The sequence below is a fragment of the Perca fluviatilis genome, chromosome 21 (genome assembly GCF_010015445.1).
Source record: "Perca fluviatilis chromosome 21, GENO_Pfluv_1.0, whole genome shotgun sequence".
In the NCBI taxonomy this organism is placed as follows: Eukaryota; Metazoa; Chordata; class Actinopteri; order Perciformes; family Percidae; genus Perca; species Perca fluviatilis.
In genome coordinates this window covers 25,375,239-25,395,824 of record NC_053132.1, presented here as the reverse complement: position 1 = coordinate 25,395,824, position 20,586 = coordinate 25,375,239, and the positions used below count along the sequence as shown (strand labels likewise).

Here is a 20,586-nt window from a genome sequence, read left to right as displayed (position 1 = left end):
TTTTAACATATTTATGGAAGGGACAATGAGCCTGGTTTAGTGAAGTAAGCCAGGTTTAAGTGGTGTCGTTTTGCCTTTGATTGGTCAGATTGTTTACTGGTGAGTTTCACTGCAAGCTTGAAGTCAAAGAAACTTCTATAAAGCATCAGCTCTATATCTTAGACTAGCTGTGAATGATTTCTGATGAAGACAAAAAACATTACAAGTAGACAGAACTTGCCAACAAAAGTTGCTTTAATTGACGGTTAAAAATGAGTAAGGCTAGAGACGCTGTAGAAGTAAAGGATGGCGTGTGTACTGCTAACCTGGAAGAGAGAAAGTCCCTGCTAAGTTAATGACACGCATACAGTATGCAGATGAGAGGGATGACAGACCTGCGGAGGAGGGAGGTGGTGGGATGAAGATGCTCGCTACTCGACTATAGTTTGACTTGTTTTCCTGCGTTAGTTGAAAACCGATTGTGTCAGAGTCTGGACCGGCCGCGGGGTTTCTACTTCAAAATCCACAAATCAAAAACAGGCCTGAGGCAAACCTGCCTCACTCCTCTCCCCTCAGACATAGTGCATAGCAGAGTAAGGTTACCCCCTTACAAAACAAATTCATATCATTTCAACAGCAACAACTGTTGTCAAAACAATAAACCCAAGCAATGTTCATGTTTCATATATAATCATATATATATATATATTCATATTCAATGTACAAAGATACATTCTGAATTGCAAAGGCTCAATCATTGTAAATAAATACTGAAATGGCTAAACTGCAATAACATTTCATTCCTGTCCTGGAGAGAAGCCACACACACACACACACACACACACACACACACACACACACGATAAGGACATACCTCTGATACTGTTCAATACAAAGAGGACAAAACAAGGAACATACCAGTGCAGCGTACTGGTACACAGAGGCCAGAAATACATATTCTCATATTACAACCAAAAGAACACCTTGTGCACTGTACTCAGAGAGAGTACAGTCAAAAAAACATTAAAAAAAAATTCATAAAAATATACCTAAAACATCAGTTTGCAATCAGAAGGGGAGATCACTGAGGAATTCAGATAAGCATCTTCCTGCACAAAGTGGGCAGAGCAGCGCAGCAAAACCAAAAATGTCAATGTTAGAATTCTGACCTAATGTCAAGATAAGGATTGGCAGGGAAGGGGGTGGGGGGGGGGTTATGCAATCCTCAGTGTTACTGCTAGTTACCTCTCATAGTGACAGCTCTAGCACATTCTCTTCTCTTACACCCTGAAAATATGTCAATTTCCAAATATGAAAGTCTAAAAATATATCTTATCTTTACACCAGGAGTTTGGTTACAAAAACGTGCATGTTATCTACATGGAGGCAGACTCAAACATGCTGCTCAATGTTAGATGAGATACTATTATTGTTTCAGCACGTGGCAAACTATCCATCTTTCTTTCTTTATCCTTTGGTAGCAAGCACAACATTCTTTCAAGAAAAAAATAAATACTTTGTCACACCTGAAAAGTATAGTAACTTCAAGTCCTTTCAACCCTTGATACCTAAGGCATATTTTTTAAAGTGTCTACTAGCTGGAGCTGGTGGGTAGACGGACAGCTTTCTCATGCAATACTGGAATAAACACAAGTCTGTGGTCTACGAATCTATCAGCATTACAACCAACACTAACTTAAAGGAAGGGCTGGTTTACAGTGTGTGGTGGTAATGTAGCAGCAGATGCTGCTTTTCATTTCATAAGTAAGAGTTTTGTGAATGGAGTTGCTCAGGCTCAAGCATGTGCCTCTAGTGTACTGTCATTACATTCAAGTCGCAGAGCGAAGTATCCCATTTTCTGAAAAATCATTACACGCCGGTTTCTGAACAAGACTTAAGTCTACAGACACGCTAGCAGCTCTGTGAGGCTGTACTTTGGCACAGTGTTGCTTTGTGCTGAATGCTAATATCTGCATGCTAACATGCTCACACTGACAATGGTAATGTTTTACCATCTTGGTTTAGCGTGTTAGCATGCTAACATTTGCTAAATAGCACTAAATGCAAAGTACAGATGAGGTTGATGGGAATGCCATTCGTTTTGCAGGTTTTTCATAAACCAAACCACAAATTAAATGTTTGGCTCTATAGGAATATTCAGAGGATCACAAAAGTTAATACAACTCATCCAGATGGGTGGGTGGTGGGGGAGAGGGCATGAATTTCTGCACCAAATTTCATGGCAATCTATCAGATAGCTGTTGAGGATCAAAGTCTGGGTCAAAGCGGAGGACTGAACAACACACACCGCCATCCAGAGAGCCATGCTGCTAGCGTCACAAAAAAAACCGAGGAGGTAATTTACGCTTAGCGCTGTTCTGAAGGCATTTCCAGAATCGGAAACATTAAAATAGTCTTTGAGGATTCTGAGAATCTCTTCAGAACATTGGTGTTATTAAACCACCCTCTGGGGTTTTATCAGAAAATTGGCTGGTTTCATTTACTTCTCAGAATATTGGATGCTTGGCTCTGTGACTGGAATGGAATGGTAATGCACGCATGAGAGGCATAAACTGGGGCTACCGCAACAAGATCTTGAATATTAGGAGAAATACAGGGCCATCTTCTGCTCAAGCACATCCTAACCAGATGAAGCTGATGTATTGCATTTGAGTTAAACAACTGGCAATCAATTCCATTTGTCTTGCATACAATCAAATGCCAAGTTCTCAAAAGGGTGAAAAACTAAAAAAAAAAAACATGAAAGAGGATTTGGGATTCATCAAGAATCTCACATGATTTACTCCCACACATAATGAGTATTACATTTTAAAGGGCAACAGGGAAGCCCACAGGTGATTATTTTCTGTTTGCCCAACTGATTTAGCATCGAGTCGAGTCCAGAATGAGCGCGCATCAACTGAACCGAGTTAAGAGAAGCTGGCAATGTCAGGAGGAAAATTCATTCTATCTGCTGAGCAAATGTAACAAAACGTTCTGTATCCAATAACCGCTTTACCTCAAATAATATAAGAAGACATGACATATTGAAATTCAAATTCATTAAATAGGTTTTAAAAAGGAACAAATAAGAGAAAACAACAACATGCAGATTGCTTAAATCGGTTTACACTGCTCCTGTCCAGTTTACCACTGAGTTTCTGCTTGTTTCTGGTTTGAGGAAGAAATAAGTGCTGATTAAACTCGTGTCTGTAGAGGGGAGTCGGCCACCTGAACTCCTCCTCCGTGGCAGCGGGTTTGAGAGAAAAGGCAAATCAGGCCTGAGGGGACCCGGGTCAGAGCTTAGTCCTCGCTGGCGAGGACCTGCCAGACGATGAGGTGGCTGCGCTCGGCTTTAGCCAGCAAGGGCTGCAGTTTCAGTAGGGGGTCCTCGTCCTCCACGCCATCCTCATCACCTTAAAAAGACATACAGAGGGGCGTCACGGTCTCTAGGTCTCCTGTGGTGACTACAGGGATGCTTTTGTCCGTTACGTGTTGCAAACTCACCCATCCTAAAGTCGATGTAGCCTTCGCCTCCACTCATCACCAACATGGACTTGGTTCCTTCCTGAGTTGCGGCATCTGTCGTCTTGTCACCTGCTGCCTCCGCGCCGCAGGACGCAGATGGAACGGCGTGACCTGAAAGCACAGAGCCACAAACTGTAAATAACAGCAAACAAGTCCAGACTGTGTTTATCTGGTCCAGCCCTTCGTATCGGTGTACTGTACTGAAATGAGGTCTCAGCTCTGACTCATCCGTTTTGAATCTGCATTTGATAATATGAGAAGTTTAGTCCGTTTCTAACAGTTTCTTGCATTTTATACACAGAAAGAAGGCCTGCTGTGTGTGTCATCTCATTTGAATATCACATCATATATTACAAGTGTATGGCAGAAGCAACTATAAGGACAACTTTTTTTCCTTTCTTCTTTTTTTTATAGAAAAATAATATACAATAAAAAAGGATAGATTTGGTAGGTCCAAAATCATTGCTAAAACCCACAAGGGTTTGATAGTAGAATTAGGACATAACATTGGAATATATAGAAATAAACAGCCTGGCTTGTTTACCTGGGACAGCGGTGAAGAACTTGACAGCATCTCTGTGACCATGGAAACAGAGCTGAGCGTGAGCCATGGAGCAGTATGGAACAAATGTCCCAGCTGTCACTTTGTCACTGCTGTCGTCGCCATACACATGAACTGCACTTCCAGGTTGGTTAACTGCTGCATTGGTTTCCCTGTTGGCTGCTGATGGAACGGTGGAAGTGAGAGAGGGAGAGAGAGAGACAGAGAAATTGAAGGGGCCAATCAAAATGCTCAGTCTGTGCAATCCACCTTCAAGACGATGTTTATAATGCACTGTGTGTGTAACGAATGTGATATTCTTGTTGCAGTACAATATTGTTAGTTTTCTGAATATCAGGAAACTTAAATCACAACTTGTGCAAATATAAGTTAAGTATTTTCAGTAAACCACAAAATGTGGAGTGATAGTGGTAACGAGGGACTGCAAATATATGGGCAGCAGCAAGTGTGAATGGGTGTGTCCACCAGAGGTTTAGCCCCATAAAAATATATCAAGGAGAAACAAATATCAGTCTAGCTCCGGAACTCACTATCTGTCAGAGGGATGGAGATGATGACTCCATTTCCAGTGCCGATCCACAGGCGATTACATGACACCATGAGAGCTGTGATCCTCACAAATGAGAAACCTAGTTTCCCCGTACCTGAGAACAAAAAAATTAAAAATAAATAAATAAATAAAAAGAGCACAAAATCGGAGCTGATGAACAAAGGCTCTTGTGTTTCATGCATTTCAATCTTGTAAGAACGAGTGAACCGACCCAGCATCTTGCTGACGTAGGGCTCGATGTCGACGTCCTGAAGGTGCTGGAAGGTGTGAGCGTGGTACAGCCTGAGAGTGGAGTCCAGTCTGATGGACACCCAGATGCCATCGCCATCCCAGGCCAGCTGACGTACCTGGCTCTCCTTACGAGGGTGGGCGTCAAATGACTTCTGCAAAGGACGGAGGATATGCGGGAGAGATTAAGGGCAAAAATACACACGGTCAAGCTGATTTGAAGCAACTTCTATAAAGTGTGGGGGGAAAAAAGAGAAGTTGAACAAAATCCTTTTCTTGCTTAGTGGATCAACAAACCAGTAAGTACGGCAAATACTTGATTGTTTTACAATTTTTGTGTTACATGCTGGTAGTACCCCTGGTAGTAGCCCCAACCGGCACCGTCAGACACCGCCCACCAAGAGCCTGCGTCTGTCTGAGGTTTCTCCCTAAAAAGGGAGTTTTTCCTCGCCACTGTCGCACTAAATGCTTGCTCTTGGGGGGAATTATTAGAATTGTTGGGTCTTTGTAAATTATAGAGTGTGGTCTAGACCTACTCTATCTAAGTGTATAAGTGTCTCGAGATAACTCTTGTTATGATTTGATACTATAAATAAAATTTAACTGAATTGTTGACTACAGTTCTGCATGTGTGTGCAGAAGTCTAAATAAAATAATAAAAAAATAAATGACTGTGGCCGGGTTGGCTCAGTGGGTAGAGCAGGCGCACATATACTTGGAGGTTTATGCCTTGACGCAGTGGTCTACGGTTTGAGTCCGACCTGTGATGATTTCCTGCATGTCTTCCCCCTCTCTCTCCCCTAGCTGTCCTGTCTATTAAAGGCTGAAAAGCCCAAAAAATAATCTTTAAAAAAATAAAATAAAATAAATGACTGACTGAGGGTTAAGTCTAATCATACCTCTATCTTCATGGCTTTGGGCTGCACCACATAGATCTTGTTCCTGTAGCCACACCACACCTTGTCATGTACTACAGTCATGCAGCGGATGGAGTAGTGTGGTCTCCCTAGGTCTAACAGATGGTAGTTGGTCAGATCCCACTGTCCATCTGCCAAAAACAAAAGGAAGTCAAGATACATGGTGATACTTGCAGAGAAATCCCACATCAGGTAGATACTACTTGTTCAATTTAAAAGAACTTTTTGCATGTGCTTGTGTGTCCTTACCCACTCCTCTGTGGAAAATGGCTAAAGTGCCATCGGAGAGACCCACCAGTACACGCCCTTTCACATGCCTGTGGGAGAGAAACAGCGGTTACACTTTCAAAAAAAATAAAGTAGCAACATGACAATGAAACGGAGGTTGGGGTTATTTGATTGTACTTACACTATGCCGAGCACAGAGTCCTTCAGCTTTATAGAATGGAGACACTTCTTCCACTGAGCCACAGAGGAGTGGACGTACACACTAGAATCAGAAAAGTTGTCTCGATAATTTCATCGTCAATCCAGATTTCTTGAATTCTGGACACAAACACAAGTGTGCTGGGCAACTGAAATGTAAAAAACTCACCATCCGTTCTGTGCCCCCAGCCACATAGTAGGCAGAACACTGCTCATTTTCTGAGCCTCTTCTCTCATCAGGTCCTGCTCCTCGGCGTTGGGGTTTGAACTCACGCCATCTTTCAACAGATCACTCTCCCTGGTCATCAGAGTCAGCAGGCATTAGAGAGGCTGCGTTTGTATAATTGCACTTACTACGGCTAGACATCAACTCGTGAAGAATTTCCTATCGGACGTCACCATACACGGTCAATAAACAAGGGGGAAAAAAGTTTCTACATTGGACAGTGCTAACACTGGATGTAAATTTGGGTTTTTCACTAGTTCTATGCCTGATACAATGTTACGGCCCATTCTGCAGAGGGTAACAAGTAAGGTAGCCAGGGGCAAAACACACGCGGCCATCCTGCGATGCAGCAAGGAAGTTTGACTCAAAGGTTTAATGCAAAAAATGATTTACCATCGAAGAACATATGCACACAGGTTTCATGATCCAACAGAAAATTGTTTTGCAGAGATTTGATATTGTTGCTCGGTGGGTTTGTTTATGGTTGCACTGATAAAACTGACAGTTTTATTGGACAGACTGAATTGTAATACCATTGGGTTGTGTAATGGGCGTCCTGGTGTTACCTCTGAGAGTAGTTAGCCGGAGCCTCTGCGCTCTGCTGAGCTCCCAGTGGATCAGTGAAGACGTGTTCAGTGTAGACTCCCCTCAGGCTCTCTCTTTGGCCGGCAGGCCCTGCGCTGGCCTCTGTCGCCTCTGTGGCTTCCTCTGCTGGTCTCGATTCTGTAGAGAGGATCGTCTCTTAGTAAACTGGGCCGACTCACATGTATAGGTAATATCTATGGCGTCTTTCTTAATTTAGACCTTCATTGACTAGTATGAGCTTGTTAAAAGTCACAGTTTTGGCATTAATTTACAGTTATTTCTTTGACTGACTGACAGATATATACTGGCCCTTATCACAGAGAATGCACGCTTATGTCAGGCGGAAAAGGGCTTGAACAGTAAACATCTCTGACCACTGTCTCCGTCTTCTCCTGGCCTGGCTGCTGTCTGAGGAACAGCTGCCGCTCCCTCAGCTTCACAGCCAACAACAGTGATGCCTCCGAGCACGTCGTCGTCGTCGCCGCCTGCTGAGATGCTGTCGGTTGATTGTGATCCGCCATCCCCTGCTGGTCCTGCCTCAGAGTTAGGAGCTACTTCCTCACCAGCTGGGTAGTCGGTCTCTCTTGCACCTAAATAAAAAAAAAAAAAAAAAAAACCCATACATATATAAATCATGAACAAGAAAACATGACATCCCTCGTAAATGGTCCAGTTCCTCTGTGGGCCAGTGAATACAAAAACGAGATGTCAGTAATAAAAACCCCTCTCTTCCACTGTGTGGGTTTGCAGCAACAGTCAGAGGCACATGTATTCATCCTCTGACCTGGAACACTGGCGATGCAGAGGACGTGGCAGTTACACACAAAGAAGCTCTCCAGGATGTTTCCAGCCTGGTTGGCGTCAATGACAACAGCTTTGGTGGTGGACTGGGTGCTGGTACAGATCCAAACCAGCGACGACAACTCATCCTGCTGCTGCAGCTCCTTCTGCTGCTCCTGCAACCACCAACAAACCAAGTGTGATTTGAATTATTTAGTAATTATGTATATAATTATCTTCATCACCAGGCGTGGGAAAACAAGCAGAGTCTGTGTGTGTGTACCTTGAGGTCTTGATCCAGTTTATCCAGGCTGCTCTGAGATCCTATTTTCTTTTTAGGGCTCTCTGGTCCGGGGATGTCGCTGTAAAACACGCTGGCTCCTACGATCGAACCTCCGTCTCTGGTTTTACCTCCAGAGAGGTTCACACCAGCAGCACACCACAGCTGAAGCACAGACACACAGTTACAGCAGTCAAATACAATATCAATGCATCCCTATCACACTACTTAGATGTGTTGCATATCTCCTGATAGTTTTCATACATGTATAAAAGCTATCAAGAAAATGACCTTATAATTAAATGCAATGCAATTGTGTGCTTAATGTCGCAGATAAAAAAAAAAAAAAATACGATATTTTGTATGCAATTACAGTTATTATACACTAACAAGCTAAAGGAAGTAGAGCTGCAAAGATTAATCGATTAGTTGTCAACTCTTAAATTAATCGCCAACTATTTTGGTAATTGATTAGTCCGTTTGAGTAATTTTTTAAGACAAAAAGTAATATTTCTTTGATTCCAGCTTGTTAAATGTGAATATGTTCTAGTTTCTTCTCTCCTCTGGGACAGTAAACTGAACATCTTTGAGTTGTGGACAAAACAAGACATTTGAGCACGCCATCTTGGGCTTTTTGGGAAACACTGATCCACATTTTCACCATTTTCTGACATTTTATAGACCAAACAAATAATCGAATAATCGAGAAAATAATCAACAGATTAATCGACAATGAAAATAATCCTTAGTTGCAGCCTTAAAAAGGAAGTACCTTCATAGAAGCATCTTTTTCATCCAGCGGTCTGAGGAAGACAGGAACAGGTAGATTCTTCACCTTACTCTCTGTCTGGCCACCATTGGCCTAAAACAACAACAAAACAAAAAAAAAACCAATTGCATTACAGCTTGTTTATTTATAGCTTACAACAGTTCTACCATCAAATGAAGAGGAGCAAACTGTTATGTTCTGTTATGAAGAAAAGTTCAAAACGATGATGAAGGTGCTCTTTGGAAAGGGAAGCCTTTATTTAGATGGCTATTTCCTATCGCAATTTTACATTAAAAGTAGAACTGGGCATACATTGCGTTGTTCCGTTGAAACATTTTATAAGACTTGGCAACCCTCCATTGATATAGTAGAAGCTAGGCAAGAAATATTCCTTTGGCTCTTACCTTAACTCTTAGCTATGATAACTACCTGAGGTGTGATGTCAATAAGCATGCGGAGCAACTTTGTACTCTGATTATTATCTAATCGGATTATCTTTTGTACAGGACCTGTTGTGTATGTAAATGTTTTTATAAAAACATTTCTGTAATATTTTACAGAATTTGTAAAATAGGTTTGCCTTCTAAAATACCAATAAATAGACGTTTAAACAGGAGAACTGGGCAGCAACCCACGCGTATCGGCACAAAGCAGCAGTCTTCAGCGTTCTTCAAACAATGAGCTATAATGATAACAGAAGACATAAAGTGCTTCTGCATAAGGTTTTAGTGCTCATGTCCTTACTTTGTATTTCTTAGGCAGACTCCAGCCGCAAGCCTGCACTCTGTCGTCCTCCTTCTGGACGTGGGCTTTGACCTGCTGGTACTGAGCCCTCTTCTGCTCCCGCCTGGACACCACATTATCAGCTGCCACTCTGGGGGGGGACAGAACAACAGCTCACTGACAAAGATGTCTATTGTTGGACGGTTAGGGTTTCTATAGTCTATATCCTTGACGTTCCACTTCCGGGATTGCTCCGTTGCCGACAGAAGATCCACCGGATTTTACTCATTTAGGCCGGATATCTGTTGACTTGGGCTTGCTTTGTGTTGGCATTTTAAACTCTGGTCGATTTAAGAGGACTATGGTTAACCATTTCTCAGATCTCTGCAAGTTAAATCCAGACAGCTAGCTAGACTATCTGTCCAATCTGAGTTTTCTGTTGCACGACTAAAACAACTTTTAAACGTACACGTTCCACCAGAACAAGTTCGGTCCGAGGCTATTTTGCAGAGGCACCGCGGCTTTTCCCGGTGCTGAGCACCGCCCAAGACGATTATGATTGGTTTAAAGAAATGCCAATAAACCAGAGCACGTTTTCCTCCCATCCTAGAATGCTATGTGGAGTAGCCAGACCCTCCTCCAGTGCGCTTTGGAGGAGGGTCTGGCAAAGCGAGACTAGGGTTTCTACTAAAATAAATACAAATTAGAAAGTCGCTGTGACCAGTTTGATTAAATTTGTTATTATTATGCTCAATTCATGTGTTGGATTTTAATTAATATTTTTCAGACCAGAAATATGCAGAGCATTGACAGTTACTTAATTGAAAAAGTCCAAGAAACACAATGTACCTGGTTACTGTGAATGTTATTCTAAATATATCTAAAAAATTAAACATGCCGTCTCGCTGATGGAAATGAGTTTCTAAGGATGCTTTCACACCTGCAGTTCATGAAATGTGGTCCAGAAAAAAATGATACGTCGTCTTTTAGATCTTATCCAGTTTTTGTTCACACAGACTTATTACAAACTAGATTTACCACCTTGCGGTTATATGTCTCCGCCAACCAGTACAGTTGCTGCAGTTTACATCCATGTCTGTCCAGACTTATAATCTATGAAGTGAAGACTTTGAAGTAATTTAATAAAAAGGTATTAAGTGTATTGTTTGGCAAAATCTTCAACCCGATAGCACAGAAGATCTATATAATCCCCACACTTTTAAGATTAGTGTCAACAATTCACTTTATTTACCCCCTTTTCTGATGAATAAGGGAAAATCCCTGCACTTGCATACTAAAGCGTACGTGTTAAATACGGACTGGGCTATTCATCGCTTATTAACTACAGATCGGGAGATCTCTTTCTTAACGGTTATTATGATCAGCAGATGGATTTAACAATCATTTATTTTATTTTTTTAAGATTATTTTTGGGGGCATTTCCGGCCTTTATTTTGTTATTTTGTATTTTATATCTACATATGGGCGCCCGGATAGCTCAGTTTGTAGAGCGGGCGCCCATATGTACACCCAATCGTTTATTTTTTCAATTCATACTATATTCACATATCTCCAGTCAAAACTTCCTGTGGTTGGTAAGTTTGTTTTCCCATCACAAAGACCCAGGTTCTCAAGCGCTCTCTGTAAAGATGTTTCATCTGCAGCAGGCTGTCCGATTTAAAACTTTGAAAGCCATTCAAATGCGTTTCAGCAGTGAGGCCTCATCCACCAAACAGATCTGTATGCTTGGGCTTTTATAGCTTGGAACTGTTCCTCGCCATCGTCACACCAAGTGCATGCTCTTGGGGGAACCGTTGGGTCTCTGTATATTATAGAGTGTGGTCTAGACCTACTCTATTTGGAAAGTGTCCTGAGATAACTTCGGTTAGGATTCAAAACATCCCTTTTAAAAAGCGTGATGCCCGAGATAGTTGATGAGTGGCCCGTTATTCCTTTTTTCCAAGTGTTCTTGATCTTTGAGTCGATGCACCATAAGGGATCAACAGTGCCTCAGCATACACAGGTAACGCTAACACACGTTTTCATTTACTCTACTTTACCCTGACTGACTTACTCCTCATTGAGGAAATCAAAGGCTTTGCTCTTGTCACTGGGCAGCTGCTGCAGTGTGGTGCTCCGCTTCTTGACGGACGGCTGAATCTGAGAGGTGGGCGCATTGTACTTGACGTTCACTGGGGCGTCCGTTGTCGGCTTCTTGGCTGCCCCGCCCGAAGAGCTGAACAAACGGCTGAAACTGGAGGTGTAAGGGTGGGGAAGTGGAAAGGAACGAGAAAAAAAAAGAAGCACACAGACAAACGTATAGAGGGGTGGACACAAGCAGTAGCTCCAGCGGCAGCAGTAAGGTTCAACATTTAAGGGTAAAAAGGGCTCCTTTTCCCATGCAAATGCACCATGCCAGCTTCCACACAGGTAGACATTGATATGCATGTCCCCATTAACCAGAGCAGCTGTCCGAAAGTGCAGAGTGCAGGGTTAATATTGTGCACCGACTAGGACGTTAGTCAACAACACAGAGCAAAACTGGACAATAACACTTCATTTCCACCTAACTCTACGGTGAGAGCACACGGTATTTATCTCATTACATCTGACCGTTTATATACAGTCAGCAACAGATGGTTCAAATATATATACTTTAGCATATAATATACGCCTGTAACTTAAAGATAGGAAATGGTAAGTCTATCTTAATGAGTGTATTTGCTTTGTTTGACCAATAAACTCCACCCGAAATTCCTGCATTCCCTCCCATCTCTGTAGCAACCCTCCCAACACACCTCCTGCACACAGACATCACAACATCAGCAGGATATAGAGAAACACACAGAAACAGGGCAGAAGAGATGGTGGATTTATCAGATTTTGCTTCTCTCATATACACATCTGTCCCAATCCCATTGCCAAAAACCTGCCCCAAACAATGTTCACTCGTTCAAACCAAACTCATTCCTTTTGAAACTTAACAAAGGAGAGCAGGGATCGGGTAACAGAAATTCAGTTATCAGATTTAGTTCCTCTGTGAGCAAAGATGTGCATTCCCCATACCTCCCTCAAAAGATTCTGTCACGCTTGAGGTTTACAACTTTCTTTAACTTTTAATAAATACTTGTGACAGTAAAGCAGCTCAGATCTGAGATCAGAGCCACTGTTTCCTGGCTGGCTCTCGTCTGTTAAGTCTGTTTGTTGTCAAGATGAACATCGCAAGCCAGTCAAGATAGACACCGTTAACATGTCAAAGATTTACCTACATCCTGGAGAACACAACATGGAATATAAAAGAAAAGCAAAACAAAACGCATCAAAAAACACAGTAAACATACTGTGGCGGATATTTGAGAGCTGAAGTGAAAAGAGGAGCTTACAACTGCCAGAGGCTGGATTTCTTCTTCTCTGGAAGAGCTGGGTTCTCCTTTGATGCCCTGAAACAGACAATTCACTTTGAATCAAATGCCTTTGATGGGGTTTTACAGTCACTGTCTCCATTACTACTCGAAACTTCAAACAATTTTCTTTTGGAATAGTTAGCTTTGTATTTTCCCTTTGTGGATGGTGTGTGTGTGTGTGTGTGTGTGTGTGTGTGTGTGTGTGTGTGTGTGTGTGTGTGTGTGTGTGTGTGTGTGTGTGTGTGTGTGTGTATATATATATATATATATATATATATATATATATATATATATATATAACTTCGGTTAGGATTCAAAACATCCCTTTTAAAAAACGTGATGCCCGAGATAGTTGATGAGTGGCCCGTTATATAGATATACAGTGCCTTGCGAAAGTATTCGGCCCCCTTGAACTTTTCGACCTTTTGCCACATTTCAGGCTTCAAACATAAAGATATAAAACTGTAATTTTTTGTGAAGAATCAACAACAAGTGGGACACAATCATGAAGTGGAACGAAATTTATTGGATATTTCAAACGTTTTTAACAAACAAAAAACTGAAAAATTGGGCGGCAAAATTATTCAGCCCCCTTAAGTTAATACTTTGTAGCGCCACCTTTTGCTGCGATTACAGCGTGTAAGTCGCTTGGGGTATGTCTCTATCAGTTTTGCACATTGAGAGACTGACATTTTGCCCATTCCTCCTTGCAAAACAGCTCAAGCTCAGTGAGGTTGGATGGAGAGCGTTTGTGAACAGCAGTTTTCAGTTCTTTCCACAGATTCTCGATTGGATTCAGGTCTGGATTTTGACTTGGCCATTCTAACACCTGGATATGTTTATTTGTGAACCATTTAATTGTAGATTTTGCTTTATGTTCTGGATCATTGTCTTGTTGGAAGACAAATCTCCGTCCCAGTCTCAGGTCTTTTGCAGACTCCATCAGGTTTTCTCCCAGAATGGTCCTGTATTTGGCTCCACCCATCTTCCCATCAATTTTAACCATCTTCCCTGTCCCTGCTGAAGAAAAGCAGGCCCAAGCCATGATGCTGCCACCACCATGTTTGACAGTGGGGATGGTGTGTTCAGGGTGATGAGCTGTGTTGCTTTTACGCCAAACATAACGTTTTGCATTGTTGCCAAAAAGTTCGATTTTGGTTTCATCTGACCAGAGCACCTTCTTCCACATGTTTGGTGTGTCTCCCAGGTGGCTTGTGGCAAACTTTAAACGACACTTTTTATGGATATCTTTAAGAAATGGCTTTCTTCTTGCCACTCTTCCATAAAGGCCAGATTTGTGCAGTATACGACTGATTGTTGTCCTATGGACAGAGTCTCCCACCTCAGCTGTAGATCTCTGCAGTTCATCCAGAGTGATCATGGGCCTCTTGGCTGCATCTCTGATCAGTCTACTCCTTGTACGAGCTGAAAGTTTAGAGGGACGGCCGGGTCTTCGTAGATTTGCAGTGGTCTGATACTCCTTCCATTTCAATATTATCGCTTGCACAGTGCTCCTTGGGATTTTTAAAGCTTGGGAAATATTTTTGTATCAAAATCCGGCTTTAAACTTCTCCACAACAGTATCTCGGACCAGCCTGGTGTGTTCCTTGTTCTTCATGATGCTTTCTGCGCTTTAAACGGACCTCTGAGACTATCACAGAGCAGGTGCATTTATACGGAGACTTGATTACACACAGCTGGATTCTATTTATCATCATTAGTCATTTAGGTCAACATTGGATCATTCAGAGATCCTCACTGAACTTCTGGAGAGAGTTTGCTGCACTGAAAGTAAAGGGGCTGAATAATTTTGCATGTCCAATTTTTCAGTTTTTTATTTGTTAAAAAAGTTTGAAATATCCAATAAATTTCGTTCCACTTCATGATTGTGTCCCACTTGTTGTTGATTCTTCACAAAAAATTACAGTTTTATATCTTTATGTTTGAAGCCTGAAATGTGGCAAAAGGTCGAAAAGTTCAAGGGGGCCGAATACTTTCGCAAGGCACTGTATATATGTGATATGTGTGTGTGTGTTAAAGGACTATTTCACCATTGGAAAGATGAATATATATTTAAATTGGGTCACTTATGGAGTAGAAATGTGAAACTTTTTTAGAAATTGGTTGCTTCTAGGCCGAGAAAAGCCAGAAAATGTGTTTTTGGCTCATGTGGATGAAAGACACCAAATCCCAGAATGCACTTGCTTCACTACCCAAGCCACGCCTACCCTTTACAGACAGACGATCAACTCAACAAGTATGTTTTATTGTCATTTCAACCATATACACGAAAAAACTTTTCACCGTGGCTCAATTGGTGTTACACATTTAAAATATATACTTTTTTGTCACAGCTGATACATTATCCGGACTTCTTTCAGTGGATTGATTGATAGCTCCAGAGGGAACAGAACTGTGTCCATGGCAACGCTCTGCTATGCATGGCAACGGTGTGTTATCCTTAGCAGTGGTCTGTTATCAAGAAATAACAGACCGCATTCTACATTAGAATTCAACCAAGCCATGTAATAAAAGAAGGCTAACACATAGCTACTAGCATTAGCTCTTGGTGGGCTGTGGTATAAACATCACAAACACAGCCGTAAATTTGCGTGGGATGTAGCTAGAATGGTCGGCATTTTACAGTCACAAACTCCACAGCAGTTAGCAGTTAGTTGGATACAAATCACCCCATTTCTGCAACAGGCAGTCCGGGGTAACACAGCCCACCTCCACTAGTAGTCTTACCCGGTGACCGAGCAGCAGGCTTTGTCCACAGCAATATTTCCACAACAACAAAAGCACAGCAGTCTCTGAACTCACGTTGGGAGTTTCGTTGAAGTTGGATGTAGTCCAGTGTGTTTAATGAGCGGACACTTGCAAGCAGTATTGGTGGAAGAGCTGGCCGGCTAGCGTTAGCTTTCCACCGGCACACTCGTTCAACGCTCCCCGCTGATGAGGTCTCTTTACCGGCCAGAGGCATCGAGCACCACCGCTGGTCTCCATGCAGGCGAAGCTCGCGTAGTGTGTCGAGTATTGCGTCTGTAATAAAGCGTCCTGCATATTCTCCGATCTGTACCAATGTATCCCGGTGGTACACGTGTGCGGTAGTTTGAATGCACATAATTGTTGTTCTAAAATTTCCGTCGGGATGAACAGTTTCTTCTCCTGCTGAGAAGCTAAGCGAGGATTCAAGATAGCTGACACTCGTTTTTTCCTCGGCAATCTCCGGAAAAGGCCGAAAGTCCAACCCCCCTATGGGCTATGTGGAAGTGGCTCCTAGTACAGGCTGTAGTCTTTTGCCTCTGGGCAAAAAAGCCTCAGATGACGCAAAAATCGTCATTTTGCGTCATCTGAGGCTTTTTTCCAGACCCACAATACAGAGATCTCCCCTCTCAGGGGGACATGAGGGAGGGAAGCATGGTCATTCAAAAATACTACCAGGTTTCTACTGATACAAAGCTTAATGCTAAATAGGTGAAGTTTCCCTTTAAGGATCAAGCGAAGGGAACCAGGGGATTGTATTCAATTGCAACAGCAGTACATTATGATCAAATAATAGCAGTGTATAGAAAGTTTAACAAATAATGGCAGGGATAACACTTAACTTGAAATCAGGGCTAAATGATTAACTGTTTTTATATCAAAGAGAGCAATTTTCTGGCAACACAACTAAAACGAAATCGTCGCTTTGTCTAGTTAATATGGTCTATGTATGCCGGCGTCTGTACTACTTACACTTGGCCAAAGATGGTTTTGTGGAAGAAGAAACATCACTCTGTGTATCATATTTGATGTTGGGAAAAAAAGGAGTTGTGGGCTGTCTTTTGCTATTCATAAAAGACTAACAGAGTGGCGAGTCTTCAACTGCAGAAACCATCTAGGCTATCGCCTCACATTAGTTATCAAATAGATTTATCAGAATCTACCGGTTAAACTTGGCTTTGGCTTAAACTTGACCTTAAAACTCTAATCCTGGAGCATAAACTTACAGTAAGGTTAACTCAATAAGATGTCATTACTATCATTACTGGCCATCTTCTGTACAGTATGCCGAATATCATGCTTATATGAGAATACTATTGAGTAATGTCCAGTATTCCACTAATGTTATAATGTTTTCTTTCCTTTACTTATTCAGGGAAGGTTCACTGAGAGGAAACCTCTCTTTGCAGGAACGCCCGGATCACATTAACACAGTTACACATTTGCACCTGGAAGCTGCCCGGTACAACCACAGTCTGATCTGCTGGCCACTGAGCAGCTCCACTGGAGCCGTTGGGGTTAAGGGCCTTGCTCAAGGGCACCTCAGTGGTGGTGGTCACTTTCCCCACCCAGATTTTATCCTGTCGGTCTGGGGATTGAACCGACGACCTACAGGTCACAAGCTTGCTTCTTTAACCTTTAGGCAACCACTGCCACTATTTAATAAATGTGAGCTAAATCGATTATTTTTCTTTAGACAAATAGGTAAATTGACTTTTTTCTCTAACTGGGTTGACCTATTGATGTACAATAGGTACATGTGTTCAAGGTGCAATCATATCTTTTTTAATACCATGTAAACCACGAATACAGGCCTGGTCAGAAAAACTGCAATAAGATATTTTCCACTATTTGTTCAGCCCTGCAGTGCTGCCTCTGTTCCTCCTCTCTTACCGGATCATCTCCGTCCATCTGACAGCCTCCTGCAGCTCCATTAGCCTCTCCTTATACTGGTTCCTCTCCATCAGGACTCTGGCCATCTCCACCCTGGTGAAGCGCTTCCTCTGGGCTGTAGGCACATCGCTCTGCAGGCACAACACCAGCATAAGTCCACTGAACCACTATTCAATACATATACAGATTATATGTAACGCATGCTCACATTGGCCTTTTATTTAAAATCATACGATCAATATGATGGCCATGAAGTAGGGGTGTAAAGATTCACCGATCCAAATCGGTATCCGGTTATATTATCACAGATACGGCTACATCGATACACGGACCCCGGCATCGGTCTACTCTAAATGGACCAAGATTCGGCCAATGGCCCGGTTCTAATGTTACGAATCGGTTGACTGAAGGTTTGCGGTCAATTCAACGAAGCTGCTGCGGTGTGCCAATGCTGTTGAAAGAGACGGGTGATGTGTGTTTAATGTGTGACTTTGACAAAAGCCTCACCATTTGCGGGATGGCAGGGATCAGCCAATCTGTGCCTTTGTTTGGGTTTGCAAAAAATAAAAAAACGTGCCGACTAGACTGCTAGGTTTCATTTTTGGAGTTAGCGGTGAAAGTGGCTGAGAGGAATACGTGGGGGATATTGTAAATTGTAATAGCTGCGGTCTGTGAGTCATCCATCCATGTGCGTGTTCATAAACACGTGAGTAGACTTGTATCAATACATAATACACTAAAGGCTTTATTGCTATGGCATTAAAACATAAATATTTAGAGAAATTTAAAATCAAGTTCAACATTTACAGTAGGTAGCATTCCTCAACAACTTTTACTGCTCTAATCCATACAGGTGTATCACACACTCAGATCACATTAAAGATCAAAAGACTCACATCATCCTCGTTGTTGTCATTCTTGACCTTGTTTTTGGAGGCCTCGAGCTCTGCTCGAATCCTGCAATTGAGTACACAAATTATAATCCGTAAACCACGTTTATACAGACTTACACAGACTAGATATAACAATAGACTGGAAGGCAGTTAGTGCTGCATATTGTGTTTTGAAGCCAAAGTCCAAACCAACTCACTTCTTGAGTTCATCTTCTAATTCTTTGTTCTTGTCCTCCAGTTTGGTCTTGGCCTGAGTGACAGCCTTTAGCTCGCCTTGCAGAACCTCCTTCTCACAAGTCAGTTCATCCATTTGTGCTATCAGGTCATTTTTCACCACGTTCAAAGCATTTCTGAAAACAAATAAACATGCATATCAACATACTGGACATTCTAATGGGATATCTAAATTAAAATACAAGGTGGCAGCACTGTCCTGTTTCTCAACAATGCAAGGGGGACATTTCTGTTTTTATGTATTCATGAAATTGCTTTTTTAACCTCATAATCAATATCAATCTTTGTAATAAAGTGCAACAAGGTGCAGACCAAAAAATAGTAGCACCTCTTGGAAAAGGGTTCTAACTGAAGAAACGTAATCACAGTTACCGAAGTGGTGACGCTCTCGGGTGAAAACGAAAAAATATTTTATCGGATGTGCCTTTCGTTTATACGGCGACGGCGTTTTTGGGGCTTAAAAACGCAAAAAAGTGAAACCACCCTCCAGAGTGGAAATCTTAAAAACGCTCCACCGTCGCGTTACCGTCTAAAGGGTAAAAACGCAAAAGTCTGAAGACAGAGGTGTGGGAGAGACGGGAAAAAGGCGTCTCTTGTTACGGAGTAGGCTACAGAAATTATAGGCTCCTGTTAGAATTTCAATGTAATGGCTCAATATTTAAATGATTTCAACAATGTGGATAAGGTTGTTATAGTTCGATGACGATATGTAGGCTATTCATTTGAGCCAGAGCAGGCGGCCAACGTTTACGGATGAAGAGAGAGAGAGCGGGTAGCGGCACGGTCAGCGGGCAGAGGTCAGCCGTCAGCGGCCAGAGGAGGGTCTGCTTCAGCCTCCTCTGCCCGCTGCGCTGCCTCCTCGCTCTCAAGCAGCGGCTGAAGGGCCGAGGCTCACGGTATTGGTAGTGCTCCCGTGGTGCTGTGTTGTGGCTTATCACGGTCAATTGTGCCGGTCATCATCAGACAAACATGCAACTCCACCTCCTCGTCTTTCCAGACAAGCTTTTGTTGTTCGCTTCGGCATGTTTTGGTTTTTCGCGCTACTAAGGAGAGAATGAAAATGCTGCCCCGTGCGTTGTTCTTTCCGGTAGAAATAAGTGTGTGGCAGTGCCACCTAGTCACCTGGAGTGCATACTACATCGAATTTCACACACTTTTGCGTCACCATATGCACGCAGATTTCCCCTCCATAACGCTCGTCTAAACGCAGAATAAAAAGTGATAACGCAACGCCACTTTTGCGTTTTCTCTTCAGATCGTTTCCGTGTAAACATAGCCTTAGTTTCAATACCAATAAACAGCATTCGTTAGCCATTAAATGTCTAGCAATTGGTGCTTTGATGTGCAAAATTTAAAATCAAATGAGAAAAATAACAGAACTCCAATAAGTAATTTGCATCCAAACTGCAGGTGCATCAGTAGACACTGCAAATTGATATGTCTGGGTAACAGTCTGAAATGTCGTAACCATATGCCAAACACAAAGGGCATTATCAAGAAACCATAACAACAAGCATATACAGAATAAATAGGGAAGCTAATGCCGGTATTTGGCATGTAACCTTACACGACCCACTAAAGCAGCAATGTCTGCAATTTACTTCAGTGTTAAAAGTCTTTTTTTTTTATTAAATTGGCTGTACTCTCTATTCAGAACATTAATATGGCAGTACACAACTATTTGCTATGTAATGGAGTGTAGTAACCGCATCATTAGCATAGAATAAAAATCACACTCCCTCTGTGTGTGTGTGTTGTATTCTGAGTTTGTCTGTTCTTTGTTTTGATAGCCGGTCTGGCTGCGTGTGTATGGGAGTGCTTTGTGAGTGCCTCATGCCTCTGT

General features: G+C 42.2%; 1 protein-coding gene across 19 annotated transcripts in view; it reads right to left on the bottom strand.

Annotated features, from left to right (window-relative positions):
• Window positions 1-216: 216 nt before the first annotated feature.
• spag9b (sperm associated antigen 9b) overlaps window positions 217-20,586 on the bottom strand; it is a 50,927-nt gene continuing 30,557 nt past the window's right edge. For 8 of the 19 annotated variants that reach the window (XM_039789302.1, XM_039789308.1, XM_039789306.1 and 5 more), the window contains 21 exons: window positions 18,707-18,859; window positions 18,513-18,573; window positions 17,617-17,747; window positions 12,937-12,993; window positions 12,823-12,825; window positions 11,628-11,807; window positions 9,575-9,704; window positions 8,834-8,923; window positions 8,065-8,226; window positions 7,786-7,957; window positions 7,376-7,591; window positions 6,983-7,139; window positions 6,360-6,488; window positions 6,174-6,254; window positions 6,014-6,081; window positions 5,747-5,895; window positions 4,831-5,002; window positions 4,600-4,713; window positions 4,052-4,231; window positions 3,487-3,618; window positions 217-3,395 (listed from right to left, as the gene is read on the bottom strand). In XM_039789302.1, coding sequence (XP_039645236.1) covers window positions 3,283-3,395; window positions 3,487-3,618; window positions 4,052-4,231; window positions 4,600-4,713; window positions 4,831-5,002; window positions 5,747-5,895; window positions 6,014-6,081; window positions 6,174-6,254; window positions 6,360-6,488; window positions 6,983-7,139; window positions 7,376-7,591; window positions 7,786-7,957; window positions 8,065-8,226; window positions 8,834-8,923; window positions 9,575-9,704; window positions 11,628-11,807; window positions 12,823-12,825; window positions 12,937-12,993; window positions 17,617-17,747; window positions 18,513-18,573; window positions 18,707-18,859 — 2,650 coding nt within the window. In that variant the 3' untranslated portion in view covers window positions 217-3,282. Of the gene's footprint in view, window positions 3,396-3,486; window positions 3,619-4,051; window positions 4,232-4,599; window positions 4,714-4,830; window positions 5,003-5,746; window positions 5,896-6,013; window positions 6,082-6,173; window positions 6,255-6,359; window positions 6,489-6,982; window positions 7,140-7,375; window positions 7,592-7,785; window positions 7,958-8,064; window positions 8,227-8,833; window positions 8,924-9,574; window positions 9,705-11,627; window positions 11,808-12,822; window positions 12,826-12,935; window positions 12,994-17,616; window positions 17,748-18,512; window positions 18,574-18,706; window positions 18,860-20,586 lie in introns of all 19 variants that reach the window. The other 11 variants (XM_039789322.1, XM_039789316.1, XM_039789317.1 and 8 more) reach the window with 4 other exon arrangements.